Source organism: Hyla sarda, chromosome 1 (assembly GCF_029499605.1).
Source record: "Hyla sarda isolate aHylSar1 chromosome 1, aHylSar1.hap1, whole genome shotgun sequence".
NCBI classification, from domain to species: domain Eukaryota; kingdom Metazoa; phylum Chordata; class Amphibia; order Anura; family Hylidae; genus Hyla; species Hyla sarda.
Window position 1 is genome coordinate 427,589,493 of NC_079189.1, and position 26,992 is coordinate 427,616,484.

General features: G+C 42.7%; 1 protein-coding gene across 4 annotated transcripts in view; it reads right to left on the bottom strand.

The window, feature by feature from the left end:
• The window catches only part of TTC28 (tetratricopeptide repeat domain 28), a 652,388-nt gene that overhangs the window by 337,753 nt on the left and 287,643 nt on the right, over nucleotides 1–26,992 (bottom strand). For all 4 annotated transcript variants that reach the window (XM_056529536.1, XM_056529528.1, XM_056529545.1 and 1 more), the window contains 2 exons: nucleotides 26,703–26,975; nucleotides 21,417–21,547 (listed from right to left, as the gene is read on the bottom strand). In XM_056529536.1, the coding sequence (XP_056385511.1) occupies nucleotides 21,417–21,547; nucleotides 26,703–26,975 (404 nt within the window). The remainder of the gene's footprint in view (nucleotides 1–21,416; nucleotides 21,548–26,702; nucleotides 26,976–26,992) is intronic.

Genomic DNA, 26,992 nt, shown 5'->3' on the forward strand with positions numbered 1-26,992 from the left:
CCATGGCTAAAAACTCAGATCATATCGCAAGATGAATACAAGGTAAATGCTCAAGCAGACATAGAAGTATAATGCACATACATCATAGAAGCATTATTGCACAAGCAGACAAAGTGTATTGCACTAATTGAACAGCAACTAGAATACAGACTGAGCTGGAGTTATATAGCCACACCGCCTTGCACATGGGTGAAAGGCTTATCTCTACCACACCTGGAAAGGAAAGCACAGAAAACAGATAATGCATGAAAAACAAGGTCTGAACAGGGCCTAAAACGGAAAAATGCAAAAACAAATAAACTGACATTTTCACATAATCAGCTAAAACACATAAGTATATGGCAAATTCTGTCATTTGTGGCTTACAAATTTTTTGTCTTTTTAAATCACAGTCATCTGCCAGTTAAGTCTGAAATATTATACAAAAACAACAAGGACCCCACCCCTATAAACATCCCACTCTTAAAAAACATGTACCCCAAAACATCAATAGGAATGACCCCTAAGAATATACCGATTAATAGTACACAATGTTCAACAATCTTTCTTCAGGAATAATGCAATAACAAGAGTCCCCACATATATTTACCTATTTGAGACATCCGGTGTTTTAGGGTATACCCCGCCGCAACCTTATACGTGTTTCGAGATAATCTCTTCCTCAGGAGTCCCATAGAGATGGGCGGATATGCGTCGTGTGACGTACTTCCGCTCATGATGCCACCCGGAAGTCGGCAGCGTGGCAGATGGTGGGATGCACCGGCATTCAGAGCGTGTACACTGTTCCCCAGCCTCCTGAGGTAGAGATTATCTCAAAACACGAGGAGGAGGACGGCCCCTTGTCAGTGAGCACAGAGCTGAGGGAGCTAACGGAGCCCGCCGCTGAGGAAGCAGCAGGGCTGAACACTGTGAGAATTACCTAACCTTTCTTCATGGAGGAAGTCTCCTTGTAATCCTGGCTGGGGGCTGTGAGGTAAATTCACCATCAGCCCAGGATGTGGATCTCCCTGGCTGCTCCTGTGTTCTTATAAAGAAGGTTTGTTTCAGCTAGTTTAACCCTTACATAGCATGACAGGGGCAGTCAGAGAGGGGAGAAACTTTCAGTATTATTTATATTACATGAAGTATGTCCATTGTAAACAATTTTGTTCACCTCCCAAAGCCATGTATTCCTCTGTACTCTACCAGACCCCTCTGTCCATCTCTCTGACCCCTCTGCACTCCACCAAACCCCTCTGTCCGCCCCTGAGCCCTCTGTACTCCAACAGACCCCTCTGTGCTCCACCAGACGCCTTTGTCCATCCCTGACCCCTCTGTCCGTCTCTGACCCCTCTGTACTCCAGCAGACCCTTCTGTACTCTAGCAGACCCCTTTGTCCATCCCTGACCCCTCTGTACTCCAACAAACCCCTCTGTGCTCCACCAGACGCCTTTGTCCATCCCTGACCCCTCTGTCCGTCTCTGACCCCTCTGTACTCCACCAGACCCTTCTGTACTCCAGCAGACCCCTCTGTACTCCACCAGACCCCTCTGTCCATCCCTGACACTTCTGTACTCCACCAGTGCCCTCTCTACTACACCAGACCCCTCTGTCCGTCTCTGACCCCTCTCTACTCCACCAGACCCCTCTGTCCATCCCTGACTCCTCAGTACTCCACCAGACCCCTCTGTCCGTCCCTCACCCCTCTGTACTCTACCCGACCCTTCTGTATTCCACAGACCCCTTTTTCCATCCCTGACCCCTCTGTACTCCACCAGACCCTTCTGTCCATCCCTGACACTCTCTGTACTCCACAAGACCCCTCTGTCCATCCCTGACCCCTTTTTGTCTCTGACTCCTCTGTACTCCACCAGACCCCTCTGTCCATCCCTGACCCCTCTGTACTCCACCAGACCCCTCTGTACTCCATCAGACCCCTCTGTCCTTCCCTGACCCCTCTGTACTCCACCAGACCCCTCTGTCCATCCCTGACCCCTCTGTCCATCTCTGACCCATCTGTACTCTACCAGACCCCTCTGTCCGACCCTGACCCCTCTGAACACCACCAGATCCCTCTGTCCATCCCTGACCCCTCTGTACTCCACCAGACCCCTCTGTCCCTGACCTCTCTGTACTCCACCAGACCTCTTTGTCCATCCCTGACCCCTCTGTACTCCACCAGACCCCTTTTTCCATCCCTGAGCTCTCTGTACCCCACCAGACCCCTCTATACATCTCTGACCCCTCTTTATTCCACCAGACCCCTCTGTACTCCACCAGACCCCTCTGTCTATCCCTGACCCCTCTGTTCTCCTGCTGGTGGGGTCACTGTGTACATACATTGCATTACTTATCCTGTACTGATCCTGAGTTATATCCTGCATTATACTCCAGAGCTGTTCTCACTATTCTGCTGGATGAGTCACTGTGTACATACGCTACAATTTTGTCCGTTGTGCTGTTCTAGTGAGGTCAGCTGACACAAGTAGGGTGAGAGAGCCTGCAGCCTCCACTATTAAGCTATGTTCACACATTCTGCAAACTGCGGGCGCCGGCGTGGACATGCCGGCGCTAGGACCGCACAGGAATGTGCTGTCTCATAGGCTATGCATTCCATGCAGAGTCCGCAGACACGAAATTTTGCCGGAAACATTTGGCACAGAAATTCCAGCGTGTGCACAGCGCAGCAGAATCCCATTGAATACAACAGGACTCTGCTTCTGTGGAATCTCCGTGCAGAATTCCAATGCAGAATTTTGGGCATGTGAACATAGCCTTAGAAGTGTATCTTTGTTGTAGAATAGTGTGAAGCTCAGGACACTGCTGCTCTACACTGACTGCACTGGCTACAACAGTTAGTATATGTTAGTAATATGTATGATGATAATATTCCACCTTGCATATTGGTATTATTGGTAATATTGGTCAGTATAGAGTATTTGATCAGTAACAGTTTGATGGCAATATGTATGGTAATAATATTCCTCCTTGTATACTGGTATTATTAGTAATATTGGTCTCAGTATACATGATTTGGTCAGTAACAGTATGATGGAAATATGTATGGTGATAATATTCCTCCTTTTATACTGGTATTTTTTGGTAATATTGGTCTCAGTATACAGGATTTGGTCAATAACAGTATGATGGAAATATGTATGTGATAATATTCCTCCTTTTATACTAGTATTATTGGTAATATTGGTCTCAGTATACAGGATTTGGTCAATAACAGTATGATGGTAATATGTATGGTGATAATATTACTCCTTGTATCCTGGTGTTATTGGTAATATTGGTCTCAGTATACAGGATTTGGTCAATAACAGTATGATGGTAATATGTATGGTGATAATATTACTCCTTGTATCCTGGTGTTATGGTAATATTGATCTTAATATAAAGGACTTGGTCAGTAACAGTATAATGGTAATATGTATAGTGATAAAAATGTGTCCATGTTTACTGGTATTTTGCAGATACATTTTTTTTTTATGAAACATGCCTGAAATAGCCACACCCACCCATGACTAAAATGGGATGGTAATTCTAAAATGCACGGGCCTAATTTTGGTCCCAGTCCAGCCCTGACAGCATTGCATTATTCCTGAAGAAAGATTGGTGAACATTGTGTACTATTGGCCCATATATTCTATGGGGTTTCCCTGCTGATGTTTTGGGGGGTACATGTTTTTTAAGGGTGAGATGTTTTTAGGGGTGGGGTCCTTGTCATTTTTTTGTATTGTTGTACATTTAGTTGCTTAATAAAGTTTAGCATTTTCAGATTGTCAGCTTTGAAGGTTGTTATTATATTGTATCTGACAAGTACTGGGTTGTAGGTTTAAGTCTGAAATATTGCTGGTGGGATTGTTCACATGAATGATCGTATGGATGACTGATCAGCCTCAGTGTGGCCAATCCTATACATTGACCAACTTAAGGCCCTATAAAAGCCTAGTACAGACAGATAGAGGAATACTGCCCATAGGGAGTCGAAGTAGGAAGAGCAATAGATGAAGGAAGTCATATTGATAGTGTTTATAATGGCCCCTTCTAAAAACTCCTAAACCATCAAGGTCATATTACACGAAATGTTGTAGGGGAACCTCCTCGGTGATAGCTGTTATAACACTAGATAAATATACTAGTGAATTTTTTTAGATACTGTAACATTATGAAGATATTAACAAAGGGGTTTAGCCAACAATCAGAATCATTTGGAAGGTTAAAACATTAATAAAACAATTAGATGAAACATAATATAGAATTTTGATATATTTGAAAGGTAGTTTGTGTCCCCTTCTGAGTTTTTCCCTGTACAGCAGCACTTCACACCTACCGACTATACAGTGAACTATAGCCGATTCAATTCACTTGAATGAGGCTAGGCTACAGAGTTATCTTACCTTTATTCTTACAATTGGTGGTGGTGGTAGGAATATGCCATCACTTTATGAGATGGGGAAAATTAATTTTTGTTTATCACCAGGACAATAACTATATTGAATCTGTATGGATTTATGTAGATTATTTTACCTTCATAGGAGAGTAATACTGGCTATGTAATTGCACATGAGCTCTTGCAGTATGAATGGACAACTTTTTTTTTCTATTTTATTTGCTTCACATTTATCTTGCTTTGATCCTCTCTATTGGTCCCTATGCCCAGTGGAGCTCATTATCTAATCTCGCTCTCGTACACACACTAAGGCTAATGTTATGGAAAGCCAATTAATGTATCAGGATGGGTTTGATTCTTGAACTTTGCTTCTATATCCAACCAAGTGTTTACAGGCAGATCAGCTTCAGTGAACAGTATCTCCATAATATCTGTCCTCCTGTCATCCATCATGTTTGATAATATCTATGGAATGTATTCTACTTAATTGTTTGGTATCATTCTTTACGCTTTGTTGATTTCATTAAAGCAGTAAGATAGATAACATTGAATCTGACCACCACATCTCCCACATCTTGTAGTGACCAAACTTTTGTTCACTCCTGTTCCCTTGAGCTTTCTCCTAGTTACCTTGCATTGAAGTGACTGTATTATATAGCGTTATAGGGCATACAAATAACTGGATATTCTGGATATTTACTTATATTATATTTATTTTTATTAAAATAATGAATTGTAAAATAGAATTTCTTCCTACACATTGGTAAAAGCTTTCTGTAGCCCTAAACATTCCATCCATACGTTCTTATTCAACTTCAAAACAGTGACCATTAACTTCTTAATAATTGTCACTAAACACTTAAACATTTTAAAGAGAACCATTCATGTCCCAGGTGCCTCACAAGACAACCCCCAGGACCGGACAGGTGAGAAGAACAACCTTCTGATGCTCTCTGTCATGGTGCAACAGCTTCTTGCCGCTCAGCAGCAACAACAGCAACAGCAGCAGCCACCTGTTCCTGAGCCTCCTCCTGTGTCTGCAGCTTCTCCTGGGACCAAGCTTTTTTTGTCCTTGCCTTTTAAGTATGACGGAGATCCCAAGCTGTGCAGAGGCTTTGTGACGCAGAGTTCTATCCATCTAGAACTCATGGCGGCTCTGTTCCCGACAGAGCGTGCTAAAGTGGCATTTGTGGTCAGTCTACTGTCTGGAAAAGCTTTGGCCTGGGCTACTCCGCTCTGGGATCGTAGAGATCCAGTCTCCTTGAACCTGTCGGCCTTCCTGGCAGAATCCCGCAATGCATTTGAAGAACCCATGCGAGGCTTCTCTGCCGAGACGGCTCTTCTGAACCTTGGCCAAGGGAACTCCTCCGTTGGCGACTACGCGGTTCAGTTCCGCACTCTTGCCTCTGTACTGGAATGTTGCTTGGAACGACGAGGCCTTGTGTTTTTCCTTTAAAAATGGACTTTCCTCTAGAATCAAGGATGCTCTCGCTGCACGACTAACCTGAGCGAACTTTACTATTTAGCCACTCGAATTGATGTGCATTTTGCCGAAAGGCAGAAGGAACTTCCTTTGGAAAAAGAACCTGCCCGAACATGTCGTTTACCTCGTCTGGCACCCGTGTTCCATCATCCAACCCTATTGTCTTCTTTACCTCCTGCCGAAGAGGCTATGGAGGTGGACCATTTTCACTTAATGCAGCAGGAAAGATTCTGTTGACGCAATGAGAATTTGTGCCTATATTGTGCCAGTTTGGAGCACTTTCTCAAAGACTGTTCTGTATGTACTCAGCGTCCGGGAGCACGCTCTCATCTTAGACACCCCGCTTCAAGTTTTTACCTCTGACAAGACTCCTTTCATTGCTTCTGCTTTTTTGGACTCTGGTTCCGCTGGTAACTTCATTGGTGCCTCCCAGGTCCATAAACACCATCTTCCAGTGATGCGTCTTGTCAAACCCTTCTACATTTCTTCTTTTAATGGACAAAATCTGAACTGTAAGGTACAATTCCGCACTGAACCCCTTGTCATGCAAGTAGGGGATTTTCCTAAGGAACAATTGAGTTTTATGTGCTACAACATTGTACTTAAGAGCTTCTTCTTGGTATTCCTGGTCTTCAACGTGATTCTCCACAACATGACTGGAAATCTGGTGAAATCACATGCTGGGGACAATATTTCCAAGATCACTGTCTCATGCCTCCTCTTAGGCCTGCTAATAAAAGCTTTAGAACCAACGCTCTTTCCAGATCCTCTGATGTTGCAGGATTGGAATACGCGCCAAGGCATAATGTTCCTCCTGTGATATCTTCTGTGCCTGTAAAACTCAGACGTAAAGTCTTGAATTGGGGACATTCTTCTTTGCCAGTTGGTCACCTTAGAAGACGGAAGACTCCACGACAGAAACCCGCAAGTCCCTTACAGCCTTTGCCCATTCCAGAAACCCCATGGTCTCATGTAGTGGGGAACTTTCTGAGTTCTAAAGAAGAGGTGGAGACCAAAGGGGGGGTACTGTAACATCTGCGCTCCGTCCAGACACGCTGGCTGTGAGCTCTCTCTTGTTATGTCCCCACTGCCGGCGGGGCTGGGATTCACAATGTGGGACGTGCCCGCATGCGAATCCCAGCCCATCACTCACCTACCTGGTCTTCCTGTTCTCGCAGCCCCGGTGCATGTACCCCCAGCTCCTAGGGCGCATGCGCTGAAGCTCTTACATTTAAAAGGACAGTGTGCCCATTAATTAAGTAACACCTGTGCTCACTTAATAAATTCCTCCACCTCCCACACTTCCCGGACAGATCTTTGTTGCCTTTGTGCTCTAGAGAAAGCATACTGTGTTCCTGTGTTCCTGATATCTGTGTACCTGATCCTTGTTCCATTACCTGACCCTGCACCTGTGCCGCCTGCCCTGACCTACTGCTACCTTGACCATGTCTTGCCAGTTTCCTTTTGTGCCACACCACATCTCAGCAACCTGTGTGGACTAGTGGTGCTGGGGGTAGCGACCTGGGTGCCGCCTGCCGAAGCAAGACCATCCCACTTTGCGGCAGGCTCTGGTGAAAACCAGCAGCACCTTAGGCTCCCTGACATGGCTCATGTCATCTTCCACACAGGCCCAGAGGATCCACCACCTGCTGTGACCCTTACAAGGATGTGAGACAGATCAAATTACAGACTGATGTAGAAGGAGAGAGGGCCCTGTATAATGATTATGGGGGACATTTTTCAAAACCTGTCTAAAGGAAAAGTTGCTGAGTTGCCCATAGCAACCAATAAGATTGCTTCTTAAAAGGAAGAATGGAAAAACCTTGTCCTAAAGATGGCCAATCCACCAAACTAAGTAATTGGGGAGAAAGAGATGAACCTAATGGTAACTTTGGTTGAGCTCCCAAGATCCTATGTACAGACGGGAGAAACTTCAAGAAGATCAGCCATAACTGCAGCACTCCACCAATTTGTGCTTTATGGCAGAGTGGCCAGAAGGAAGACTCTCTGCAGTAAAAGACACATGAAAGCCCTTCTGGGGTCTGCAAAAAAGCATCTAAATGACTCTGAGACTGTGAGAAACAAAATCTTCTGGTCAAAGGAAACCAAAAGTTTTTGGTAAGTATCATGTCTGGAAGATACCAGGCACTGCTCATCAGCTGCTTAATACCAACCATACAGTTAAGCATTGTGGTAACAGCATCATGTGGTAGGGGTGCTTTTAATAGCTGGGGCAGGGACAATGGTCAAAGTTGAGGAAAAGCTGAATGGAGCAAAGTACAGAGATATTCTTAATAAAACCTGATTCAGAGTGTTCTGGACATCAGATTGGAACAAAAGATTCACCTTCCAATAACAAAATGACCTTTAATAGAAATTCAACACAAAACAAGAGTGGCTTAGGGACAGCTCAATAAATATCCATGAAAGGCCCAGCTCCGACTGAAACCAAATCGATCATCACTGGAGTGACCTGAAAATGGCTTTCAACCAACGATCCTTATCCAACCTGACAAAGCTTGAGAGGATCTGCAGAGAACAATGGCAGAAAAATCCCCAAATCCTAGGGCGCAAACCTTGTGGCATCATCCCCAAGAAGACTGGAGGCTGTAATCTCTGCCAAAGGTGCTTCAACTAAGTGAAGGGTGTAAATACTAATGTTTTTTTATTTGTATTTTTTTATGCGAGCAGTAGGCCACAACATAACAAAATGTAACAGTAATAATTGTGGTATCAACAGGGCCTAAGATAAATTTGCAATGTTATGGAAAAACAAAAAGGTTATGTGGCCTCTAGTCTTGGCACTGTACTATAAACTGTGGCCAGTATATGAAATAATAACATTTTGGAAATGATATTCTTCATATTAATATCTACGGTATACAAAAGTCTGATATAGAAAATGCAAAAATTATTGGCAGACAATTCACTGAAAGTGATCTATGCCTCCATCCTTAACATACAGCTTTCTGTATTTGGAGATGATTTGGAGATTCCTGAGCTTTAAATAAGCAAATAAACTATGTGGAATGAGACAGCAGATCATGAGAATATTATTCAGAATCTTTGAGTGTGCTGACATATTACACTATTATTTTTTCTTTTCTTTTACTAAGCCTGGATGTGCTGACGATAATGCAGTGAAGCCTCAAATAGGTATTTGTAGCTTAGTGCCTGGGAAACAAAGATTTATGAAATAGAATCTGCCACTGGCTTTTTCTATTATTCTGTGAAAGTCATTATATCTCATTGTATTGCTGAGGATTTTTTTTTTTTCATATTTTCTGCCATACTTCCTTCAAAAGACAGCACATTTTATTCACAAACCAACAGATTTTGCCTAGTCTATTAAATCCATGTGTTTGTGTGTGAAAGGATTGCTTGTTCAAACTTGGTGAAATAGAGTTTCTCATAATATTTCATTCGGCACATTCCCATATTTTATAAGTCAAGTGGCCAATATTTTTTTGAAGTCTTGTTAAGGACACAGAAAAAAAAGTAGAAATAACGGTATCAATATTGGGTAACTGAAAAGGCATATATACAGGAAACCTGTAAAATATGTAACTAAGGGTCTGACCCTACTGCTGAATTTCAGCACTTTCTTCTCTTGCTCATACTGTCTGGTCTACAAATCGGCATTCTTTTTTTATTGGCCAGAACCAGATTTCCTTGCTGAATTTCCGCAGTAATTCTGCACCAATTCAACTCTATTTTGTGTGGAATTGAAAAAAATCCACACTTATCAGCAGTGTTTAGGCAGTGTAGATGGGCCCTAACAGGTGACATACTCCTTACACCTTAGTTATGACACCTTCTTCCATAGAGTTTATATCTAAAGGGTTATTCTGGACTTACAACTATTTTTATACAGGGCTTGGCACGCTTCTTAAAGCAGCTGCCATTCTGACTGCTCCTGGTCCCCACTGCTACCCACAGCTTCTCTAACATATTCTTCAGGAAATTCAGTAAATTACTGCTTAGCCGGTCACTGGCCATAATAGTGACCCACCTCTGACAGTGATTGGCCAAGCAGCCATGTCCTGTATGAACAACATGTCAGGGGAAGTAGGGAGCAGCTGTGGAGTATAGGGGGAGGTAAGTAGGGTTTCTTTTTTATTTTAAAAGAATACCAAGTTCAATATAAAAATGCGCATACTGAGAATAACACTTTAATCATTACCCCTTGTTCTTTTATGTTCAGTATGATAGCTGATAATTTATTAAACATTTACTTATTTTCCTTTGTCCAGTCTCTAGTTTTTTTTAACACATACTTTCCCTTTAACCTCACCATACCTGGGAATTTCTCAATACTGGCCTGGTTTCTGCTATTTCTCCATCCACAAAATACAGCCGAAAGCATCTGTCTAAACCAATCCTTGTGATTTTAAGGAAATTCAGTTTTGCCAAAAATTTTATTGGGTGTTATCATTTGTTGCAATAGGAATTCTTTACTATGGACACTTCTAAAAGATCACATAATACTTTTCAAAAAGATTATAAAATACATTGATCAGCCTTCATTTTAACATTAAAGGAGAACTATGGGACTGAAAAATTTATCCCTATCCTAAGGCTAGGGGATAAGTTTCAGATCGCGGGGGGTCCGACCGCTGGGGCCCCCCGCGATCTCCCGTACGGGGCCCCGGCTCTCTGGTTAGAGAGGGTGTGTTGACCACCGCACGAAGCAGCGGCCGACACGCCCCCTCCATACACTGCTATGGGAGAGCCGGCTCTCCCATAGCAGTAAATGGAGGGCGCGTGTCAGCCGCCGTCTCGTGCAGTGGTCGACACACGCTCTCTATGCAGAGAGCCGCGGCCCCGTAAGGAGATCGTGGGGGGCCCCAGGGGTCGGACCCCTCGCGATCTGAAACTTATCCGCTATCCTTAGGATAGGGGATAAAATTTTCAATCCCGTAGTTCTCCTTTAAAGGAAAGCTGTCATCAGTCTATAAACTGCTATAACAACTATATTCTGGTTAGACAAACATTTGTGTATGTGTTTTTAGAAAAAAACAACTCTATATATTGGAAACCTGTGAAAAAGCGATGTCAACTTATACCTGAACATGTTCCTGGTGTGCCCATTGACTTTAATTGGCCAAATGTATTCTAAGGCTATGTTTAAACGCTGGAATGTCCACACGGAGAATCTCTGTGCGGACATTCCGGAACCTGCGGAGCGCCAGCATAATCTGCTGGGGCAAGACTGCATGGGAATGCGCCGTCTCATAGACAGCTATGCATTCCGTGCAGTCTCCGTATCTGGCATGGAAATTCCGCAGTGTGCACAGTGCAGCAGAAACCCATTGAATTCAATGGGGCTCTGCTGCAGTGGAATTTCCTTGCCGGATTTTAATACAGAATCCGGCAGGGGAATTCTGCCTAATAGTGATTACATTCTGTCCATTTCCCAAAAATACCCTGTATATGTATGGGAATTGTGGTCTACCATGTTTTTGAGAGCTAGGTACATACTGGATACACTTGGGAAATGGACTAAAGTTAGTCACCATTAGACTACATTCAGCCCATTAAAGCCAATGGGTCCAACAGAAACGTTGGCATTCCTTTTTGACTTTTTGCACGTTGGCATTCCTTTTTTACTTTTTGAGTGGTGATAATGGGGACCAAGAAACATGACATCAATGTAGCCATAGATGTGTCTTCTTGGCATTTTAATTGTAGACAAGTAGACAGAGGGGAGTTTTTTTTAATCTAGGCTGAGCTGATGCCTTTACAGCAGACAGTATATGACTCAAGAGGCCTCAAAGACCTAAATGAAGCTTAGATGGAAGAGGTTGCCATCAAGAAACTGGCCTAGTAAAGAAATGCCCAACAGATACTTTTGAAGAAACTAGCAGATGGCACAGGGCTTTTTAAATGTTCTTTTTCTAATCTATACCTAGCAGAAATATCAATATTCAGAAATGTGTTCGTACCACACTATAAACGGTTATAGCTGTGAACAGAGTGGTCAAAACTAAAGACAGCTTCCTTAAAGGGGTTCTCCACTGATCAGCGTTTGGAACAAACTGTTCCAAACACTGGAGCCGGGAGTTTCTGATGTCATAGCCCCCTCATGATGTCACGTCCCGCCCCCTCAATGCAAGTCTATGCTGTCACGCCCCCTCCCATAGACTTGCATTGAGGGGTCGTGACGTCATGAGGGGCGGGGCTATGATGTCACGAGCTCCCACCGCAGCTCCAGCGTTCGGAACAGTTTTTTCCAAACGCTGAGCAGCGGAGTACCCCTTTAAGAAAATGTTAAAACATTATATATTGTGTCCACTGGAAAAACTAGACGGAAATGAATGTGACTGGAGACATATTTTCTCAATAGTGTCAGTTGTTTTTTACACAATGGAACAGATAAAAAAATGTATTCTGCACACAGCCTTGTAATGAATCCAATTGGAAGGCTATTTAATTGCTTTTTCTTAGTATAAAAACATTCATACAGGAGTAAAATGGAATTTACATCAGTCAGTGGGGTGAGACTCTTGAAGAAAAAGCTTACGTTACACAAATCTGTTCGCTATGCCAATGACAACAATTTTTTATACTTAGGAAGACTTGTGGTTGAGATGATGTCACCAGAATCAAACAGCCAAATTCCTATCACCATTTCCAAAAAGGAAATTCAAAAGTTTCACTTTTCAAGTTAGCTGGATATCTGTTTATTGTCAATAACATGCAACTGTTTTCCCTGGTATCAAATAACAGGATTTTCCATACATTCCATCCAGACTATTTTCTATAGTCACTTTTCTATAGAAAAGTTGAACAAAACAACACTAATAGATAGAAATCCAGAGGTTTCCTACAGAACAAAATACTCCAAAAGCCTTGCTGCATAGCATAGAGTTACAGATCGCTTCCATACTGACTCCATTCATGCAGATCTGGGGTGTGTAGGAGACCTTAAAGGGGTTATCCAGGAAAAAAATTTTTTTTTATATTAACTGGATCCAGAAAGTTAAACAGATTTGTAAATTACTTCTATTAAAAAATCTTAATCTCTCAATAATTATCAGCTGCTGAAGTTGAGTTGTTCTTTTCTGTCTGGTAACAGTGCTCTCTGCTGACATCTCTGCTTGTCTCGGGAACTGCACATAGTAGAAGAGTTTTGCTATGGGAATTTGCTTCTAAACTGGGCGTTTCACGAGACACGTGTCATCAGAGAGCACTTAGACAGAAAAGAACAACTCAACTTCAGAAGCTCATAAGTACTGAAAGGATGAAGATTTTTTAATAGAAGTAATTTACAAAACTGTTTCACTTTCTGGAGCCAGTTGATATATAAAAAAAAAGTGTTTTCCTGGAATACCCCTTTAATGCTAATAGTGACCAGAATGCTATTTATACTTGCGCATTTTTCTTCCTAGCGTTCCTAAATCTGCATTACGAAGGAGGGCTTGTAACATGTACATTACTAAGGACCCTGTAAAATTAATCTAGATGAGGGGGGCGTTCCTTACCTTGCCTTAAAGGGGTATTCCAGAAATTTGTATTTATTTTTTTTTTATTAACTGGCTCCAGAAAGTTACACAGATTTGTAAATTACTTCTATTTAAAAAAAATCCTAATCCTTTCATTAATTATCAGCTGCTGAAGTTGAGTTGTTCTTTTCTATCTGACAACAGCGCTCTCTGCTGACACCTCTGTCAGTCACGGCAAAACTAAGACAGAAAAGAACAACTCAACTTCAGCAGCTCATAAATACTGAAAGGATTAGGATTTTTTAATAGAAGTAATTTACTAATCTGTTTAAGTTTCTGGAGCCAGTTGATATATATATAAAAAAAAGTTTGATAACCCCTTTAACTTTTCCTGTTAGAAGTTTTTTTTGTTTTTACAGTAGGTATAAAGTCATTTTAAGTCACGCTTGCTTCATAACTCCATTGATGCATGACTGAAAGTGAACTAATTGAACACGAGACGGCTACACAGTTCCATCCTTTATCATTATAGACAGTAGAGTCAAAATCTAATAAAGGTCATAAACCTACATGAAGGTCCTTCAAATTAAAATCTACATGACGTGTATCATAGAGCTCAGCTAAAACAAAACACATCAGAATTTCTAGAACTGTTCATTAGAAAATGTTTAAAGGAAAACTCCATGTTGGATAAGCAATATTCAATATTCTACAGTAAAAATCTATATTAAATATTGAATATCTTGCCATTGGTTTCTATATATTGTGTTGGCTCACCAAATATTTTCCCTTTGCACAAGCACTGTGGCCACTTCAAGCTCCTAAACATCTAATATTGTTGGACTATCCAGAGGACAAGCTAACAATTTATAGAGGCTGCTTATCTCCAGTGGGAACAAAGGATTGGACCTGCTAAAATCCAACATCCCTTATTTTCCCCAAAAATCTGAAATTGTGTACATCAAAAACCAATTGTGCCCCAAGTTTTACGTTCAGTCTAGTTTTGTTTCATGTGCATGGGCACCTTAAAGGGGTATGCCAGCAGAAAAAAAAATCTAATCAACTGGTGCCAGAAAGTTAAACAGATTTTTAAATTAAAACTGGTTTCAAGAAGCCCGCATGTGCGGGTGAAACGGCTGTTACCTGTTCGTGTCCGGCGTCCTGCACCCCCTGTCCTCCACGCTCTGAAGTTATGTCCGAATAAAGTCTTTTTTACCGGCAAAGAAGTGGTGAGTGCATCCCTCTCTTCCTCTCTACAGATTTGTAAATTACTTCTATTTAAAAATCTTAATCCTTCCAGTACTTATCAGCTGCTGTATGCTCCAAAGGAAGTTGAGTTGTTCTTTTTGGTCTGACCACAGTGCTCTCTGCTTCTACTCCAGACAGTTCCTGACATAGACAGAGGTGTCAGCAGAGAGCACTGTGGTCGGACTAAAAAGAACAACTCAACTTCTACTGTAGTATACAGCAGCTGATAAGTATTGAAAGCATTAAAACATTTTTAAAAAAAAGTAATTTACAAATCTGTATTGTTTTCCCCCTTAGTACCACTTTAAGTAGAATAGTGGAGGAATATGTTCAGCTATGCTCAATTCAGGGGAATATGGTCAAAATAGGATATTTGTTTTGAATGCCAAAATCGGTATGGAAATAGTAAACAAAAGTTGTTGTAGAGTTTCTCAACTTTTTTGCATTATATTTGAAATGCTGATACTTCTGTTTATCCCCCCAAAAAAGAAAAAAGAAAGAAAAAAAGTACAAGCAATAAAAGCCATGCTGTTATGCCGTTCTTTAGGAAATGAAGGAGAGATGTTAAGTACCCACAGACTAGTTATAGTTTATGAAAAAGCTAAGTTCTGTAATAGAATCCTTTCGTTTCCCACAGTCATCAGGAGGGATGGGCACGATTACTGCATATAGAAGAAGATGGTGATGTAAAGATCTGTGTAGGAATATTTATATTGAGGGATATATTGCCTCCTGGAATGAGAGCAGCTTTGCTGCAGATGTCTCCAGCTTTCAGGACTGCTAATGATTTGCTGCATATATCAAGCAGTAAAACAGATGACGTTATGTATATCACATATCAATATAGTCATATTGAAAAAAGGCTTATTTATTTCCAAAGCATAATTGAGTTAGACCATAAGTGGCACAATATCTGCAGATAGTTCTGTATTCTGGGTTCCAAGATACAAGAATTTACAAAGAAACACATTATCAGATTAGGTCTACATTAGATTTGTTAGGCAGACAGCATTTAGTAACGCAGAGCTCCATTTCCTAGTTGCAGCTGTTTTTGTAACAAATATGGAAGTTGTGGGTGGTTTATTATGTAGGATGTCCAAATGTTTGACGACAAATGTGAGCATCGGAATCGGAAAAAAAAATCGGGCCAACATAAAGTGTATGGTTTAAGGTTACTTTGCTGCCTATGGCACCGATCACTGCTCTTCTGTTTTATAGATCTCTTCATCACTAAGAAAAAGTATCTGCCACAAATGAGTAGATAGAGCTAAAATATTCATAAATAGTCATATCTGGCAAATAAAAGGCCTGAAGCTACTGGAACATCTAAACTGAATCCCAAATATCAAAATTAAAGGGTAAAATCACCTAAAAGAGCAAATATTATTGTGCATAATTCTGACATACAGAGCAACTTCACAAGAAAACATGGTTCTGATGCAATAATACGCCCCAGTAAGGTTGCACCAGAAATAAGCGTAACAATCTAGTGTGTAAGTCTTTTAGTGCTTTTACACTTACTACTCCCTATTAGCTTTAGCAAGAAAAAATTTAGAACTGTGGAGTGTGTATATATTTCACTTTTTTTTTTTTTTTTTGTAATACGCCCCAGTACGGTTGCACCAGAAATAAGCGTAACAATCTAGTGTGTAAGGCTTTTACTGCCCCATATTAGGTTTAACCAAAAAAAAGGTAGTGCGTATAAAAAAACTGCAGAGTGCGTATATATATATTTTTTTTTTACAGTAATACACCCCAGTATGGTTGCAACAGAAAAAAGCGTACTCTCTATCTCTCTCTGAACTGTCCCTGCCTGCCCTATGGTTGCTGGCATTCTTTGAATGGGGATTGCTCCTAGTTCTGAACTCAATTGGCAAACTCTGATACTACTTCTGAACTGTCCCTGCCAGCACTATGATTGCTTGCAGTCTTTGAATGGGGAGTGCTTCCTGTGATGAAACTTCTTCTAAACTCTCCCTGCCTGCAGTGATGCGAGCTTGAGGTCAATGGATTTCCCCTGTGCTGATCTGTATTTTAAGTAATGCTGATTCGTGACCACACAGTGTCTGCTCTCTAGCCAGAACGAATGCGGGCTTGAGGTGAATGGATTTGCCGCTGTAAAGATCTGTATTGTCAGCAGGGGCGGACACAGACAACCGAGGGCCCCTGTGCAAAGAATGTGCCTGGGCCCCCCCCCCCCCAAAAAAAAAGTAATATGCCATAAAATTGCACTGCAACTCACATTAATCTGCATTAGATAGGCAGCAGTTCCCCCACATTAGGTAGCATAGATTCCCCACATTAGGTAGCATATATTCCCCACATTAGGTAGCATTGCATAGTTTCCCCACATTAGGTAACGTAGCATAATTTCCCCACATTAGGTAGCGTAGCATATATTCCCCACATTAGGTAGCGCAGCATATATTCCCCACATTAGGTAGCGTAGCATAGATTCCCTACATTAGGTAGCGTAGCCCCACATTAGGTAGCGTAGCATAGCATATATTCCCCACATTAGGTAGCATGGCATAGATTCCCCACATTAGGTAGCGTAGCATATATTCCCCACATTAGGTAGTGTAGCAAAGATTCCCCACATTAGGTAGCATAGCATATATTCCCCACATTAGGTAGCATAGATTCCCCACATTAGGTAGCATAGCATATATTCCCCACATTAGGTAGCATAGATTCCCCACATTAGGTAGCATAGCATATATTCCCCACATTAGGTAGCATAGATTCCCCACATAAGGTAGCGTAGCATAACCCCAACAAACAAACACACACTCTCACTCACCCACACACTCTTACCTGGCCTGCACTACTTACATTTGCCCATGGGGACTTCCTGGCAGAGGTGCGCGCTATAAGTGACATCATCGCACGCTCTGCGCTGGACATCAGGGTCCAGGTGCTTGCGATGACGTCACTCACTGCACGCACCTCAGCCAGGAAGTCCCCATGGGCAGATGTAAGTAGCAGTTTAGTGACTGGGCAAGACTGGTTTCCCTGTCATATGTGCACTGGCAGGGCTGCCATCAGAAATTTCGGGGCCCCTTACACAACTCAAGGCCTGAGACCCCCACCGATCACCTCGGTTGAAGTGGTTCTCCAGCTGTTGGAAAGCTAAAACTCCCATCATGTCTGGAGAGCCTCAGGCAATGGGAGTTGTAGTTTTGTAACAGCTGAAGAGACACAGATTGGACACAGTTTTACCCATCATCACTGCAGAACTTACAAGTGACTACAGCTCTGATGGGACAGTCATAAGAACACACAATGATGTCAGTGACCTGAGTGACGTCTTCTTTTCTTCTTCATCTCGTCCAGAGACCAGGTCTTCCCCCAGCTCCATCTTCTCTGCAGAGTCTGACATGCAGACATCATTGGCTCCTCACTGTCAGCAGATCCTCATCCTCTGCATGAAGACAGTAATCATTATAACCTTGCCAGAAAGTGTAACCTAAATAAAATACTGCCCCACACTGTACCCTGAGTATAATACTGCTATACACTGTACCCACTAAATATAATCCTACCACACACTGTACCCTGAATATAATACTGCTATACACTGTACCCACTAAATATAATCCTGCCACACACTATACCCACTAAATATAATACCTCTTATCCTCTGTGTCCTCATCATTCCTCATCACCCCCATAACCCCTGCCAAACCTCTCCTCAACACTACTATAACCACCCCCGCACCTCTCCTCATCATTACTATAACCCCCCCACACCTCTCCTCATCACTACTATAACCCCTGCACCTCTCCTCATCACTGCTATAACCCCCCCGCACCTCTCCTCATCACTACTATAACCCCCCCAGGCACCTCTCATCACTACTATAACCCCCCCCACACCTCTCCTCATCACTACTATAACCCCCGCACCTCTCCTCATCACTACTATAACCCCCCCACACACCTCTCCTCATCACTACTATAACCCCCCCCCACACACCTCTCCTCATCACTACTATAACCCCCGCACCTCTCCTCATCACTACTATAACCCCCGCACCTCTCCTCATCACTATTATAATGCCCCCTGCATATCTCACCACCCCCATAACACCCCCCTGCACCTCTCTTCACCCCCATAACACCCTCCTGCACCTCTTATCACCCCCATAACCCCCCCTGCACCTCTCATCACCCCATAACACCCCCCCCCTCATCACCCCCATAACACCCCCTGCATCTCTCATCACTCCCATAACACCCCCTGCATCTCTCATCACCCCCATAACCCCCCCCTGCATCTCTCATCACCCCCATAACCCCCCTGCACCTCTCATCACCCCCATAACCTCCCCATGCACCTTTCATCCCCCCATAACACCCCCTGCACCTCTCATCCCCCCATAACACCCCCCTGCACCTCTCATTACCCCCATAACCCCCCCTGCATCTCTCATCACCCCCATAACCCCCCTGCACCTCTCATCACCCCCATAACCTCCCCATGCACCTTTCATCCCCCCATAACACCCCCTGCACTTCTCATCCCCCCCATAACACCCCCCTGCACCTCTCATTATCCCCATAACACCCCCTGCACCTCTCATTACCCCCATAACCCCCTGCACCTCTCATCACCCCCATAACCTCCCCATGCACCTTTCATCCCCCCATAACACCCTCCTGCACCTCTCATCCCCCCATAACACCCCCTGCACCTCTCATTACCCCCAGAACCCTCCCCCCTCTCATCACCCCTATAACACCCCAAGCACCAGTTCCCCTGCACCTCTCATCACCATTGTAGTCTGCAAACAACATAGCCCCCATCCAACCCCCCCCCCCCACACACACACACACACCCGTTCACTCACCCTGCCGGGGTTCGGTGCAGCTGCTGCTCCTGTCAGAGTGTCACTGCATGGGGAGGATCCGTCGGGAGGCTGCTGGACTGGAGATCGTGCCGGGACAGGTCAGGTGACTGGAGTAGACGTGCGTGCCTGCGCGGGGCACGTCGACTCCCATCAGCCCCTGGCCTGTCCGGCCCTGCCGTACTTCTTAAGGGGCCCGCGCCCTAGAAAGAGCGGGCCTCATAGTCCTGCGGGCCCCCCGGACTATGAGGCCCGGTCATAGTTCTGACGGGTACCCAGCCAGGAGTCAGTGAGTGACAGTCGCAGTCACTCACTGACTAGCCGGAAAAAAAAAAATACAGGGACGTCCGGGCCTCCCTGAAGCTCCGGGCCCCATACAAGTGTATGGGTTTACCCCCTGATGGCGGCCCTGTGCACTTGGTCCGATGGTAGGACCAGCCCAGCGTGTGAGGGCGGGCCGGGCCCCCTCCCACGCTGGGCCCCTGTGCAGCTGAACCGGCTGCACAGGCGATATGTCCGCCCCTGATTGTCAGTAATGGTGATTAGTGCGCACACAAAGCCTCTGCTCTCGGAAATGCCCATCTGTGACATCACAGGGCTGGCTGCTGATAGGCTGCATGCCGCCATGTGATTCAGGGTGATCCCACCTTCCCAGACTTCCTTGCCCCATCTCCTCACGCATGTAGCCGCTTTTTTAGTCCCCCCCTCCGGCCCCCACAAAATGTAGTGGTGAATGAAGCGAATCATTACTACAAAGCGCCAGGAAATTCAGGATCGTTCAGAATAAAAATTTTCAAGAAATTCGGAATGAATTTTACTTTTTCAGCTTTGATTCGCCCATCTCTACTCCTAATGCAAATACTTGGATTTTGCAATGCATTTAATTTATATCCTACACCATGTAATGCAATCGTGGGATGAAAAGTTGTAAATTCTCAAGTGGAGAATCAGGTCTTTGCACTGGGGTCCCTGCTTCATTTAGGGTCCCTTTCTGTCTATTAGGCTGGTTATACACAACAATATGTGGCTCATTATTTTATACAAATCTTTCCATTAGGTTTTTTCTTCTCTGGAGAATCCATTACTGATTTTGGCTTACAAACACTGACCCAAATACTGCCGTGTTGGCATGGGGTGCCTTCAAAATAAAAAAATAAACCATAGTTACATGCCTCGATCCCCAACAACTGCTGTTACTTCTAGTCCACTACTTCCCTTGTCATTTCTTTCTTGCAGGAAATGCCCTCTCAGCCAATCATTGGCCACAGTGGTGACCCGCCTTGGCCAGTGATTGGTTGAGGAGGCGTTTCTTGCGGCAATGAATCATTAGAAGAAGCAGCCGAGAACAATGAGGACTGAGAGCCATCAAGATGGCAGCTGTGGGGATCAGAGCATGTGAACATAGTTTATTTTTATTTATTTTTTTATGGACCCTAACACCATTCTAAAAAAAAACTTCTGTTGCTCAGAATTCCCTGTTAAGAAATAATATCTTATTGGTTACTATGAACATATAGCATCAGTGGAATGGAAACATTGAGAATTTGGCCAAGAACAGTTTGCTTCTGTAAACAACTATTTGTTTAACAGCAAAATACAGAAACAGTTCTTTTTAAAATTCTATAAACAAATACAACATTGATATTCTACAAATATTTAATATTCACAGAATACATGCACTTATATAAATAAAAGAGCAAATCTGCTCCAAGCTGTCCGATATTCCTCAAATTGCCAGTTCACACCGAAGACTAAGCTTTCATCTTGTGCTATAAAAACATAAAACTCACATGCTTATGTGTCTAAAAGCCCAACAACCTGAGAGTTCAAACGCGTCTTATTGTGAAAAACATAAAGAAATAGGCTGCTCACTGGTCTATGACATATACAAGCCTGGCTGAGCGCAACAAATCAAACCGTGACAAGTGCTGATGTAAAATATAGAGAGAAAAATCTAAGTACTCCCACAATTTATCTTCTAGTGCATTTATACCGTAAAACAGGTCTCTTACCTCTCTCTCCTTCAGTTTCATGGCAAGAACTAGCTGATGTCTGTGGTTAGTAAGTGCCTCCCGGAAGTTTCCTTTGGAAAAGAATGCAGATCCCAGATTCCCATAGGCTCGGCATTCTCCCGTCTGGTCACCTATGTTATAGTGATACAATAAGGTTACACACAATATATCTGCACAGTATAGGAAACTAACATGACTGATGTTTCAAGTACTATATCTAAACTATAACTTGCAGGGTCGTTTTTATAAGAGAAAAAAAAAATCTATTTTTTATTATAGAGCATTATAAATAGCCTATACAGCTACAGCTGCCGGTTACAGTACATAGCAACAAAAAAGAGGTAGACAAATCAGGAAAAAATATCCATGTAACAGGTGGAGAAATCGCTTACTTCTCAATATAGTAGCATATAAAATCTACAACAATAATCAAATCATAGTTTAACTAATTGTAATTATTTTAAAAATTCAAATTTTTTTGTTTTTTGGCTGAAAACATTTTGAAAACATGCTGTATGACTTTGCATAGGACAGCATAGTACACTATGCCATTCTAGACAAAAAATAAAGGTATATTGATATATATAAGCCTGATGGTAGTGAATGTAACTCTACTAAGATGTTGTACAGTATACGTCTGGAGCTTTACTGCAATTGAAAACATAGAGCTTGATGTGAAGAGAGTCTGATCTGTAGGAAATCTCAAATTACAATGGGGAAACTTATTTTAAAAGACCTGTGGTCAGTTAAAAAAAAGTGTTTATATCACTTTGTAGCCTCAGGAGCCCTAAATCCAACAGTGTTTTTTTTTTGTTTTTGTCCCACTGGTTCTCAAAATATAGAGATTTTATTATTTATCTGCACTTTTCATCGAGAATTCTGATAGGTGGGAACTGTGTTGCAAAAACGGGTGTGAGTGATGGACTATGGGGCTGAACAGATGTGAATCATGTTCACAGGGGTGTGATTATTAGGCTTTTTTAGCCTAGCATTCACTCCCCATTTTACAACAAAATTCCTGCCCATCTGTCTAGTCAGGGAAAAGTACAGATAGTCAACCAAATAATAAAACCTACGTATCTCAAGGCGTGAATTAAGTTCAGGGAGTTTGACTATGAAACTCCAATAACACCCCATTTTCCAACAAAGTTCCCACCCATCTGACTATTCAAAGAAAAGTACATATAGTCAACTAAGCAACAAAACCACTATATGACAGAATTAATAATGACTGTAACTACAATTACTGTAATATTATGGCTAACATCTACTCCAGTTCATAGCTGGCTTTGATTTCAATTTGCAGTTCACATTATGATTGGAGCATGAAACGCCAATCTCATTAAAAAGGTTGTCCAGTTACAACAACTTATCCCCTATCCACATGATAGGGGATAAGTGTCTTATTGCGGGACCCTCTGAGATCTCCAGAATCGGGCCCTGGCTCTCAGAGAGAGCACGTGCTGCAGACGACATGCACTCTATCCATTTCTATGAGAACACCGAATATACTCGAGCACAGCCCTCCAATGCTCACATAGAAATGAATAGAGAGCAGGCCATTTGCAGCATGTCCTCTCCGAGAACCAGAGCCCCATTCTGGAGAATGCAGCATTCTGACCCCCTGTGATCAGACAATTTTCCCATTCTGTGGATAAGTTGTTTTTCCCTGGACAACCTATTTGAATTCCACCTAAATGTTCCGGACTGTGATCCATTTGTCTGCCTTTATTTTGCTTCTGGGTCTGCAAGGCATGTACATGGGATCGAAATTTCCATCCGGGTAGGTTATTATAAGAATGTCCATTATTGTCAGTCTATTAGAAATTGTTATTTTGCAATTAAATGCAAACAATTATTTTTGCTTCGTTTTGTGCTTTTTATGACCACTAAGGCCGATGTACACAGGTTCTAGGTGAATAAATTGTTTTCTTATACAAGTTATTGCAAACCTTCCAAAAATGTGGATCTGGCAGAAAAAATAACAGTGCTGACATGACTCCCTTTCTGAATGGAGAGCAGGGCTAGAGCTTTCTTGACTTGGAGTCTCTCTTGCCAGGTTTTAGCATGAGCAGTTTTATAGACTCCAGACGTGTATCTGTGACAGACGTCAGCACTAACCCATTAAATTGCCATTTAATGGCTACAAACAGCCAAATTGCACTGACTTGGGTCACTGGAGGTTGACATCTCCGCCATGCAAGTTTGTAATACATGGCTTGTAAAACCTATTTACATAACCACACAGCAGAAAGGTGGGATGAATGAGGTTACTAAATGGCAGTAGAAGAACTACCTCAAAATGAAAAATCTGTGAAATGACAAAGCTACGACTGCGATAGTCGTAGGACAACAAGAAAGATTTTCTTTTGCCATTTCAACATACAAATGACTTATGCCAATGTGAACCCAGAAGAATATACTTTTCTCTTTTACTTCTTCATTGTGGAAATTATAAGGCAGTAATGTCGTTATTATCATGGTCATCAACACTCTGAATAGGATTATTATCAATAAAACTATTTGGACCATTAGCCACTGGGTTAAGCCTCAGGCGTAATATCTTTCCACTTCATTCCCAAACCTCATCTACCTCCGTAATGTTCAGGTCTCCAGCCTGGCCATTACTGGCCATCATCTGCATATGTGTATAGTAGTAAAACTAGTGTATTTATAGATGAGCTAAATCAGTAATAGAAATAAGTTGCCTACTTTTCCTGCAGATGATCAGCATATGACAACATTAAGGTAGCAAACCAGCTTACTACTGTTTTAAGCATCATATAGGATATAAGGTTTAGGCTAGGACTACACATAGATGTGATTCGTTGTTGTGTGATAGATGTTGAAACTTGTTGTCACATGACTTTATCACTGTTGTCATTTGGCTGTACAAGAGAATATAGCCAAATTGGAGGGTGGTCTCAAGCAGGTCATAGTCGTATAAAACTTGTATTGAGCTCAATACTGGCAAAGTCACATTGTTACCTAGGACCAAAAAACCATCTAAGTTGGATTTTGTGTGACATGTCATGGTTGCATCATGTTGCTTTGCAACCAGAATTACAGTCATTAGGTACAATATTTCAATGCAACATTATGATCTCCATGTTGCACGATATGGTAAGTCTTAACACACACAATTTTTGCTGCTCTTGTAAAAACTGCCATAGAGTTTATTTCACATGCATTTTTAGTGGCATTTTTCATTTTATGATATTTAACACATTTTTTTTTTCTATGAAAAAGAAAAAAAAAATGAGAATGGTGCTGCAGTTTTGAAAAACTAAAAACAAAATGCCAAAAAAGCTACAAAAATACCAGCACCAAAAAATGTTGTTATGTAGACTTTTCTGTAATTTCTTGTTGACATTAAAGTAATGGCTGGTGGCATTTTAAGCTTTGACATAAAGCTTAAAATGCAGCAAAACTGTGTCTGTTAATGCAGCCTTAAAGGGGTACTCCGGTGCTTAGACATCTTATCCCCTATCCAAAGGATAGGGAATAAGATGCCTGATCGCGGGAGTCCCACCACTGGGGACCCCCCGTGATCTTGCACGCGCACCCAGTTTGTAATCAGTCCCCGGAGCGTGGTCGCTCCGGGTCTGATTACCGGCGACTACAGGGCGTGTGGCGTGTGACGTCACGCTCCGCCCCTCAATGCAAGTCTATGGGAGGGGGCGTGACAGCTATCACGCCCCCTCCCATAGGCTTGCATTGAGGGGCGGAGCGTGACATCACATGGGGGCAGAGGCGTGACGTCACACGCCGCCCGCCCTGTAGTCATCGGTAATCAGACCCGGAGCGAACACGCTCCGGGGACTGATTACAAATGGGGTGCCGCGTGCAAGATCACAGGGGTCCCCAGCGGTGGGACTCCCGCGATCAGGCATCTTATCCCCTATCCTTTGGATAGGGGATAAGATGTCTAAGCACCGGAGTACCTCTTTAAATGTACCATAAACCAGAGTGGAACTGTATTAGATTTTTTTATGGCTGGACTATAAATATCCAACTTATAGGAAAACTAGAAGCAAATCTAGAAAATATACATTTTTGTAATGTTCATCTAAAGAAAGTAGTAGGTGTTTTTGGACAGAATGAAAATAACATGTTGAAAACAGATGTGTATTCAGATTTTATTCATACATAGGCTAAGATTGTCCCTTTATAAATGGGAGTAAGGAGCATCCAGACCATAAAATCATTTGATCTGGCCCATCAAGGCAGTAGAGCAATGGTTTCTAAGTGGCATTCCAGTGGGGAAGATGGTGAGAGGATGCGGAAGGAGGCCTGTGGCTTAACACTGGCACAGGTGTCCTCGTGTTTCCTAGACTGTTAAATCTCCAGGCCACAAGTAGCATAATGCTTCTGATAACTAGAGCCTGGAGTATATCTTGCTCCCATACACACACAATGAGCGATGCCATTTGTGTGCTTCCCGAAGAAAGCAGTGCTCCTGGCTTCTAGTGGCTGCAGAAAGAAGCTGCCTGTGGCATAGAAGCAGAAGGAGGGAAGCCAAAAAGGTACGATTTTTTTTAATCTTTGGAGGGTCCTATCTTGAGGGGGCTACCAACTTTCACAGAGGTCATACCTACAAGGGACAAACTACATACGGGGGGGGGGTATCTACAGGGGTATGTTACCTTCAGGGGTGGTCCTACCTACAGTGGTCAAACTTCCTACAGGGGTCCTATACACAGGAGGCAAACAACCTTTAGAGGGTCCTACCTACATTAGGCAAGCTACCTTCAGGAGGGATGGGGGTCATACCTAAAGAGGGCAAGCTACATACAGGGGGGGGGGTGAGGGCAAACTACCTACGGGGACAAGCAAACTCCAGGGAGGTCTTACCTTCAGGGAGCAAGCTAACTTCAGGAGGGTTCTACATATGGTGGATGAAGGACTACCTACAGTGGCAAGCTACAATCAGCAGGCATCCATCCTACTTACAGGGGCAAATTACTTATAGGGGTCCTACTTACAGGAGAAAATTCCCTGGTTTCTTCAAAATTAGCTGTGGGTTTCAGAAATAGCAATGTAAAGAGTAAAATCTGAGCAAAATCTGCAAGAAAATTCCACAAAACGTGTTCACTTTTGAACTTTATAGGCTATTTCCGAGTAGGAATTTTACACTCATATAGCAATTAAGCAAATAGTTTCTAGATGCGTTTGTGAATCTCATTTTAGGAAACTTGTAGCAGCTGCTAGTAAATTTAGGATAACAACATCTATAAAGATTATTATCAAAGCAGACAAGGATAAACACACAATTGATGGCTGTACCTAGAGTCTTTGCTACGTCCAAGTCTTGTTGCATATATCCCGTACTTTTTTCTGTGTTCCCGAGAGACCAATAGGCACTGCTCAGAGCAGAGAATACTGAGCCCCTCAATTTTAGACTGCAAGTTCCAATTTTCAGCGCAGCTTCTAATACAACCACCGAAGCACCGTGATGTCCTGCCGTAAGAAGTTCTTGACCAATCACTGATACCACCACAAAGGGGCTCTTGTCCAGTTTCATCTTCTGAAGTTGCTGATATGTAGGTTCCAGAGATTCTAAAACAAGTAACATA